At 41.6% G+C, this 9622-nt stretch overlaps 1 protein-coding gene across 1 annotated transcript; it reads right to left on the bottom strand.

Annotated features, from left to right (window-relative positions):
• Positions 1 to 5804: 5804 nt before the first annotated feature.
• SLC10A5 (solute carrier family 10 member 5) lies at positions 5805 to 9580 on the bottom strand. Its single transcript, XM_027561664.1, has one exon. It carries the CDS (start codon positions 8346 to 8348, stop codon positions 7032 to 7034), a length of 1317 nt encoding a protein of 438 aa, XP_027417465.1. The 5' UTR covers positions 8349 to 9580; the 3' UTR covers positions 5805 to 7031.
• Between the last annotated feature and the right edge of the window lie 42 nt (positions 9581 to 9622).

The following is a 9622-nucleotide window of genomic DNA, read 5'->3' as shown; positions in this document are numbered from 1 at the left end:
GCATCTGAGTGAGAGTGAGAGAGTGAGAACGTTGGCCTAGAACTCAACATTCAGAAAGGAGATCACGGCATCTGGTCCCATCACTTCATGGCAAATAGATGGGGGGACAGTGGAAACAGTGAGAGACTTTATGCTTCTGGGCTCCAAAATCACTGCAGATGGTGACTGCAGCCATGAAATTAAAAGACGCTTGCTCCTTGGAAGAAAAGCTATGACCAATCTGGACAGCATATTTAAAAGCAGAGACATCACTTTGCCGACAAAGGTCCATCTAGTCAAGGCTATGGTTTTTCCAGTAGTCATGTATGGATGTGAGAGTTGGACTATAAAGCAAGCTGAGCCCCAAAGAACTGATACTTTTGAACTGTGGTGTTGGAGACTATTTAGAGTCCCTTGGACCGCAAGGAGATAACCAGTCAATCCTAAAGGAAATCAGTCCTGAATATTCATTAGAAGGACTGATGCTGAAGCTCCAATACATTGGCCACCTGATGCGAAGAACTGACTCACTGGAAAAGACCCTGATGCTGGGAAGGATTGAAGGCGAGAGAAGGGCATGGCAAAGGATGAGACGGTTGGATGGCATCACCAACTCAATGGACAGGAGTTTGAGTAAGCTCTGCGAGTTGGTGATGGACAGGGAAGCCTGGCGTGCTGCAGTCCATGGGATCACAAAGAGTCGGACATGACTGAGTGACTGAACTGAACCGATGCTGTGTAAACCTACACTATATGTTTGCATGTTATAGGGGTTCAAAAGGAGCCTCTTCCAAATGTTCCACTTGTGTAAAAGGATTATTTTGAGCTAAAGGCAACTGAGACCTGGTGAATGCAAGAGAAATTACTGTCCCTCCCTTAACTACCTAGAAGAATTTAAATTGGGGGGTTTTCTCAGAAAACAGTTTATTACTGGAGATATACTTTATCTAAAGGGCCCATCTATATGGTAGGGCAAATATCTAATTACCAAACATCTGCTTTTCTTCTTATCATTCGCCTATCCTTGGAAGCTCCCAGGACCCATCCCATTCCTTAGCTCAGGATGGTGTATCAGTTCAGTTCAGTCGTTCAGTGGTGTCTTGATTCTTTGCGACCCCATGAACCTCAGCATGCCAGGCCTCCCTGTCCATCACCAACTCCCAGAGCTTACCCAAATGCATGTCCATTGAGTTGGTGATGCCACAACCATCTCATCCTGTCATGCCCTTCTCCTCTCACCTTCAATCTTTCCCAGCATTAGGGTCTTTTCAAATGAGTCATTTCTTCACATCAGGTGGCCAAAGTATTGGAATTTCCGCTTCAGCATCAGTCCTTCCAATGAACACCCAGGACTGACCTCCTTTAGGATGGTATATAGTCCTCATTTTACTTTTCTGCCTCTGACCCTCTCCTGCATGTGGGGTCTCTGGCCCTCTTATGTTTGTGGAATTCTCGTAAGTATAAAATTAAATTTGATTTTCTCCTGTTACCTCTGTCTCACATCATTTTAGGGCTTCCCTGATGGCTCTGCTGGTAAAGAATCCACCTGCAATGCAGGAGACCTGGGTTCAATCCCTGGGTTGGGAAGATCCCCTGGAGAAGGGAAAGGCTACCCACTCCAGTATTCTGGCCTGGTTGCAAAGAGCCAGACATGACTGAGCAACTTTCACGTCAATGTAATTCTTAGTCCAGCCAGAAGAACTTAGAAGGTTTCCTAGAGGCAAGTTTTCTTTCTTCTGAACAATAAACACTATCGTTAACCCATGATTAATAGATAGTTGATAGACAGATAGGTATTTGTTGGCCAGAACCAACTGCCCCTATTAAGAATTATTTTGGTTACTTACCATTTACTGAGGACTTACCATGCTTCAGGCACTTGTTTTTTCACATGCATTATTTTACTTGAATGTTGCAACAGTTCCATGAGAAGATATAATCAGCTGCATCATATGGATGAGGAAACTGAGGCTCAGGGTGTTTATTTATCCTCAAGTCGTACAGCAAGAGCAAAGCATAGAAAACACTGACTCCAAAGTCCACACTCAGGGAATGTGGAGTGTTGGCATGATGAGGTTGCATCACATGAGGCTCAAGGACTAGTCTACAGTCCTTCAGATGTTTCCTCTTCTTGAAATAACACATCTGGCATCATATACCATTATAATGCAAATGGCACAGATATAAGATGTCACAACAGGATCAAGGAAGCAGGTTATTTGGCTTTTTGTATTTGCAGTGATTTCTTCTCTTAGCTTGAGCAGAAGATGGGATATTGTCACCAATGTATTGCAAATGAGAATTCTCAAAGGTAAATGACATGAAGCGTGGGACCAATTCTCAAATCTCACAAAGAGCCAGAACGTTGTCTCCTTTGAAAGAATGATGCTGTATCTGATTTGACAACCTTGATTTGTCTAATAAAAGTTGCTTTTGTTTTCTTGATGGAAAAAAAACTTCAGAAATTAGATTTTTGGTTCTTCATTGTCAGTTATCTTAAAATAATAATCTTGCCAACTATGTGATGACAAGTGTTGGGTTTTAACCAAATAAAATTTTCCAGGCATTTGCAGAAATGTGATGAGTCCTCTTTAAATCTCATTTAAATAAACACAGTCCCACTGCTTTGGCAAAGCTGCTAAAATCAGAGTACTGGAATAAGTACTGAAATAAGATGGATGGACTATCTCACTCCTTCAAATTAAAAACTATTTCAAGCTCTCTACCTCAAATGAGCAGAAAGTGCAGCCTTTTTCTAGTGGCCTCAGCTGCTAGTTTACCATTGTCTTCAAGTAACTTGGAAATTTCTCAGTCCAAGGAAGCTGTTCTGCTTTCAGATGCCTGACCAAAAGTGAAATGAAGAGTCCTCTAGTGCACAGAGAGGTCTAGTGCTCAGATCTGGTTTTGGCGGTGTTGCACACTGGTTGCCCGCTATCCACAAGGCTTCTGTCCAGTGCTGAGCGGTTCAGATGGCTGCGGAGACTGGTGCCTGGTGCGTTGCTCTTCGCTTCCCAAAGGGGTAATTTTTAAAGTTACAGTCGCGCCTGCAGGTTTTGTTCCCAACCCTCGATTGTGTACTATGCCAGAGTGCTTGGGGGTTATAGAGGGCTCAGCTTCCACTGCCTCAGGATAGAATATGCTCCCTGGCATGGTGTCCAGGTCACCACTCCAGGTTTCCCTAAGGAGATCCCTCTTAGGGGCTGTTGATACCTTTTCCTACTAGCTGACTTCCATCCATGAGAACCTGGAGGAGAGGTGAGATGCAGTACCGATGACACTTGCTGAGACCTGAGTGTTCATGGAGAGGTGCTGGGAAGGACGGCCTTTGTCAAGCAGAGTGCTCCGTGGTCACCTGCCTGAGTGATGGGCGTCCAGCTGCATTGTATTTGTGTGATAAAGAGTGACCTTCATCGTGATTCCTCCCCCGGCAGTCCTGGGTATCTTGCTAACTCTATTTAGTCTCTGGAGTGGATTTCTTTTAAATGGAATCTCCTTTCTCTCTCTCTCTCTCTCTCTCTCTCTCACACACACACACACACACACAGAATCTGAGTCTACATACCAAGATTTTCTTAATTAATAATTGTTTAGTGGACTTTGATTAAAAATGACAAGAATTTATACACACAAAATGGGGGTCTTCATGAGTGGAATCTTCAGGATACCTCACAAGGTTTCATGTTTTGACATAACATATGCTGAAATTGCTGACAGTTTTAGTTGCAAAATATATATATATATCAATATATATCATAGAATCATCTCTATTAAAGACTGGGATGAAACTTTTTTTAAACATGACTTACCCCTTTACCCTTGGATCGTTTGTCTAACTAATTACGGCTGTGTGAAATGTGTGAAAAGAAAATCAAGATGGAGCTGGTAGGCAGGATGCTATCGAGGAAGTGTGATTTACGTCTCAGCCCAAATACACCTTAATATCTTAACACATGCACCCAGAACATCTACCCAGTGTTCCAGAAACTCAAGAGATTATTGAGCCCTTAACCTAAAATGACTCACAACAGCCTGTCCCTTAAGGACAATTATTTCCTTTCTTGACTCAAGGTTACTCAAAATTCGCGAACATCCTTGTAACTTTCACCTGTATAAGCTCCTGACTCTCTTTCTCCCCTATGATACTCTTTCAGGCTTACCCAAACCTGTGTCTCTTGAACTGCAGTCTTAAAACCTCAAATAAAGCTCTTCGTTCTCTGCAGCCTTGATACTGATTATTGCTGGACAAGTTGTTGGTCTGAACTCAAACAATTAGGTAGACTGCTTTATGTCTCTCCTTCTTAAAGAACAAGTAAGTGGCCTGAATAACTTCATCCCCATCTAAATTAGACAAACTGTCTCATGTAAAATTTCAGTCTTTCCCTGATACATCTGTAAGATAAATGAAATACATTTCAAGTTCCATTCACACACATTTGTCTGCTTTTAGGTGCAAGATCAAACATGCATAGAGTAACCATAATAATTAGAGTTTACTGTGTGTTAGGCATTATTCTGAGGATCTTACTAATGTTAACTCATTTACTCCTCATGAAAATACCATTAGGTATGTATTATCATTATCCCCACTTTCCACATCAATTTAGGCACAGAGAGATTAAGTAACTTGACCAATGTCACCCAGCTGGTGATACAGCTGGGAATGAAGACCCAGGCATAACCTGGCCCCTAAGTATATGATATTGACTTTTACAGACATTAATGATTAATTAACTCAATGTTTTCTGAGCACCAACTTGATTAAAGCCATTGGTTAAAAACTACAGGGAATTCAAAGAATAATATGTGGTCTCTGCCTTCAAGAAACTCCTCTTTTGGTTTTTGCCTCCAGTAGAAAGCAGCTGCTGTGGGTGGTTATTACCGTCAACCTGAATCCATCACCATCTATGGTGTCAATGACCCGGAGTTTCATGCCAGAATTACAGGCGTAGGAGTTGAGCAATATCTTAAATTTCAACTGAATCTCTTCCTTTTACAAATTTGAAAACTGAACTGCAGAGAAATGTCTTGTTTCTCTGCAAGGTAAAGGATAAAGTACAACTGGAAAGGCAATTTCTTATCTCCCTATCAGTAAAATATGTTCATGAAAATGTGCAAAAGTCAAATGTATGCAAGCTTAATTATAATTTAATGTCCTAAGTGGAGATTTCTGTTTTAATGGAGTCAACAGTAAAGTGTTTCATGTAGGCAATTATCATTTTATAAAATGAATAATAACCATCCACCAACCATGCCAAACCAGGGCTTTGATAAATCTTGGTATTCAAATACTGGATCTGGTAAAATACGAAAAAAAACCCAAAACAAACTATGGTTGTCTTGTCAGTTGGCAAACTGAACAAAAGTTCCCGAATACTCTAAGTCAGATGGTGAATGACACTGATAGGAAAATGTTCAAAGTTTTAGCTTCCATACTAAAGTTATCAGATTGGTATTTCAAAACAATAGTAGGTACACCAGGGTCAAAAGTTTGAAGTGTGGTAAAATAATTATAGCAGCTAACACTTGAGGAGCATGTACCCTGTTCTAAGTATACTGTCCATAAGATCTCAGTTAACTCCTATGACAATTTGATGGCGTTTACACTATCATCTCCATTTTTTAGGTGAAAACATGGTACTACAGAGTGATTAAGTACTTTGCCTACAACTACAGGCCTGTGAAATGTGGGAAGCAGATTTATTTAAGAGTGATATTTTTCTTTCTTGATGCTCACACTCTCTTTGGAAAAAAGTGAAAACTGAAACTAGATACTAAAAATTGCCTTTAAAAACTCAATGTTAGTATAAAAACAAGCATACTATTCATTTAGGCCCTAGTCTGTGCTTCAACACTTTATTTGAATAAGCACATAGGAAACGTACTAGACATTATATAAAGTATCAAAATAAATATTATTTGCATTAGCATATTCTGTTTATATTATACTGTTTATGCTATTATATAAACTTATTATATTGCATTGTTTACATGTTTATAAAATACATGTTCAAAGACTTATAGCAAGATAAGGAGGATACAATAGCAACACAAAGAACTGTAATGCAAGCCAGACTGGCTAAATACTATGAATGTAAAAAACTGATGAGAATTTAGAGGAAATTTCAATTCCCGGTAGCTAGCAGGGATTAGTTAAAGCTTGTGTTTGAGCCAGGTCTGTGAGAGTGGTCCGAGTTTAGACAGAGATGCTGTGGGCCCCTCAGGTTGCAGGGACGATGTGAACAAAGGGCACAGTCATGAGTGACCCAGTTATCTGCTGATTGGAACAAAGCCTGCGTGTAAAAAGTGGGAGAGGAGATAAAACCGGAAAGCTAAAGTCAGCAGAGTAGGAAATGCCTCACTAGGAATACAGACTTTATTCAAGAGGTGACACGGCTTTGCAGCAGGGAAAGCGCATGATCAAAGTTAAGTTTTAGGAACATTAATCTGCCAGTGATTGGAGAGTAGACGGGCCAAAAGCTGGGGAAGAAAGGTTTAGGGAGGCAGCAATCTAGGGCAGAACAAAAGCGAGACTGGGAATGGAGAGGAGACCGCTAGAGAGCTTTTACAGGAGACGGTCTGTAGGAAACAGCTACTGCAATGAAGGAAAGAGGAGGGAAGAAGGGAGAAGAGTGGGGAGAGAGGACCCTGTGCCCCAAGGCAAACGGTGGAGATGACGGGAGGGACACCGAGGAGACCAGAGGCGCTGCATTTAAGATGGACTGATTTCAATAGGAATTTACATGTCCCTTCACTGTGTGAGAGGTTACCAAATGCCTATTGTGGAAGGGCAGCCCTCCTGTAAATACTTGGGATATATCATAATAAAGTATTATATTCCAATCCAATGCTATAGTAGTCTCCTTCTGAATTCCTGCACATTTAACAGTCTGGACTGTCCATTGGGTGTTAGGCACATATGACTGTATTTCTCCCCTAATGTCAAGTTTTCAATCAGAGCATAAGTGAGTTGAGAGCAGGAATCATCTTGGATATTCTTTGCATCTCCCACAGTATCTCATTCAGAGTAGGAAAATTCAGGAAAGCTTTAACCGTTAGACTGGGGGATTTTTCATTCTTTTTTCTTCTATGTTAAGGATACATCTTTTCTTAGCCTTGTAGAACAGAAGGATCAATAACATTTCACATCCAGAACACATGGCCACTGTAAACGGAGCCACAGATGCTAAGTCTGCATCAGACTGTGAAAAGGAAAGCTGAATAATGGCAAGGGCTAAGAAACTATTCAGTACCCCACCTTCAATAGCAACAGTTTTACAAACAGGAAGAGGCAGCATAGAAATTTTAGCAAAAAAGTACCCAAACAACAACCCCAAAGCAGGAACTAAGACACCCAACAGAAGCACGCCTAGGTTCACTGTTTTCAGGAACACCAATCCCATGCTGAAAGTCACATAAATCCCTATAAACATTAAAATAAAACTCAGAGGCCTAATGATCCTCTCCAAGAACTTTGCTTTGTCAGGTAGTCTATGCTTGATGACTATTCCCACTGACATTGGTGCGAGGATGAAAAGGAGGGTTGACATAATTTTAGAAATAGGAATATGCAATGTACCCGATAACCCTAAGATTCTACTGTATATGTAAGAATTGGTAGGCATCGTGACCAGGGCCAGAAACGTTGACGTGCAAGTCATCAGAATGGCCAAAGTGACATCTCCTTCTAGAAGCAGAGCAAAGAGGTAGCCCCCACCCCCACCTGGGCACGTACAGGTGACTATAAATCCAAACGCCTGGGCCTCAGGCAAGGCCAAAATCTGCGTCAGAAGGAATCCACAAAACGGCATAAGAAAAAACTGTATAACCGCCCCAAGAACTACCGGCAAAGGTCTCTTCCACACTGTTTCAAACACCTGGAACTCAATCTTGCAACCAAACGCACATTTATTTAACAGTATCATTGGCAGAAACAGCATTAGGATGTTTCTGTTGATGAGGTTTGATGCCTGGAAAGGACTGTCTTGTCTCTGTCTGAGCACTCTGACTCGGACATTCTTTATCTCTTCAATGAGCCTTTCGCGCCTACCTTCTGAATCCCACAGCTGAACGGTCAGATTTGTCTCTCCGTCTCCACCCGTCACCAGGTGTATGGTAAAGTTGGTCACATCCGATAAGGTCTTGGTCACATTCACCACTTGGAGCATTTTATCATCTTCCAGTTGCACACGGAGGTAGCTGGAGTTTGGCTGTTTATCTCTGTAACTTGACCTTACAACCACAGTTTCTTCCGTCTTTGTGATAAACAGCACTTCAGTCTTTTCTATGTTCAGGAAACTGAGAAAGGATTTCCTGGCTTCTCCAAGAGTCACAGATGACAAAAGCAGGATAATAAAAAGTTTTCTAATCATTTTAAAAGTTTAAAAGAAATCACGTATGCAAAGCTAAACTGAAGAACATTCTTCGTACAGGTGTTCCAGTGATGGTCTGAAGTTGTTAGTTAACAGTTGTTTCTGCCGGATCAAAGTTCAGTAGGAGGGACTGTTGTACTATTCAAACAAGTGCAGAGCTGTCCAAGGAGTGACACAACCGGTTTAACCCAGTTATGAAACATAAAAGACACAGCATTTAACAGGTTCAGTTTATCACCGTCGAAACCTAGCTCCTTCCCGCCCAACCCCACCCCTTTCCTCATTTCTGCCACTGGAAAAACAGCCTCCTATTTACCTGAATTTAACACCTTAGTGTCATCGTCTTTGAGTTCTGTTCCCTTCTATGCTAAAAGCAGACAGGATCCAAAAATTTAAATAGATGTTGAGGAGGCCTAAAGTTGAGTACTATTATTTTATTCATTCAGGTCAAAATCAAATAAAAATTTACTAAACGCACGTGCTGGGGGCCTGGGCCAGGAGCAGGGTACACCACAGTAACCAAGCCAGCCGATTCTTCCCTCCTGGAGCGTGGTCCTGGTGGCTCTTTGTCATTACTTAGGAAACTGCGGAGCCCACAACCCGGCCGTGCAGCAACCTTAGGCCAGTAAGTTTTCCCACAACTCTCAATAGTGATCCTATCAGTGAGGCAAAAACTGAAACTGTCTGCCGTGTCCTTAGGTAGAAAAACAATTTCCTGGGTGGTAACCCGATAGCTTGGCAACCTAGAGAAAGCATATAGCCGTACGCACGGCCAATAGTGGACCACTGCTGCTGGGCACCTGGACTCTGACCCAATCGGGTGACGGAAGGCCACTGGGACTAACTCGGAATTCTTCCTCCTTCCTTGTAACACTACCCTAGTTCACAGCTAAGGACAAAGATAGTTCAACTGACCCAACTTAGGCCATATGCTTGAGGGCTGCCAGAAATAAGGAAAAGTATCAGGCTTTTTGGACTTCAATCCATAGACTCACAAATGCTTTCAATTTTCTAGACAAGAGGAGGGGTTTGTGATGCTAAGCAGGAAAAAAAAAAGACACAACAACAAAAAACCCTTCATCGTCATCTACTACTGGGCCTATACAACTAGTAGTCTCTGACCATATAACCGTTTCAGCAGACCCTTCATGTAACCATGACAACGTGTCTCATCTAACCATGACAGTTATGTGCTGAGTATTTTAGATCATAAAACGTTTGCTCTTCAAAAACTGTCCAAGCAATTTTTATTGCACATTTTTACAAGTTTTTGA

The sequence above is a fragment of the Bos indicus x Bos taurus genome, chromosome 14 (genome assembly GCF_003369695.1).
Source record: "Bos indicus x Bos taurus breed Angus x Brahman F1 hybrid chromosome 14, Bos_hybrid_MaternalHap_v2.0, whole genome shotgun sequence".
Taxonomy (NCBI): domain Eukaryota; kingdom Metazoa; phylum Chordata; class Mammalia; order Artiodactyla; family Bovidae; genus Bos; species Bos indicus x Bos taurus.
The sequence above is the reverse complement of the archived record's forward strand: the minus strand, read 5'-3'. Positions and strand labels throughout refer to the sequence as shown.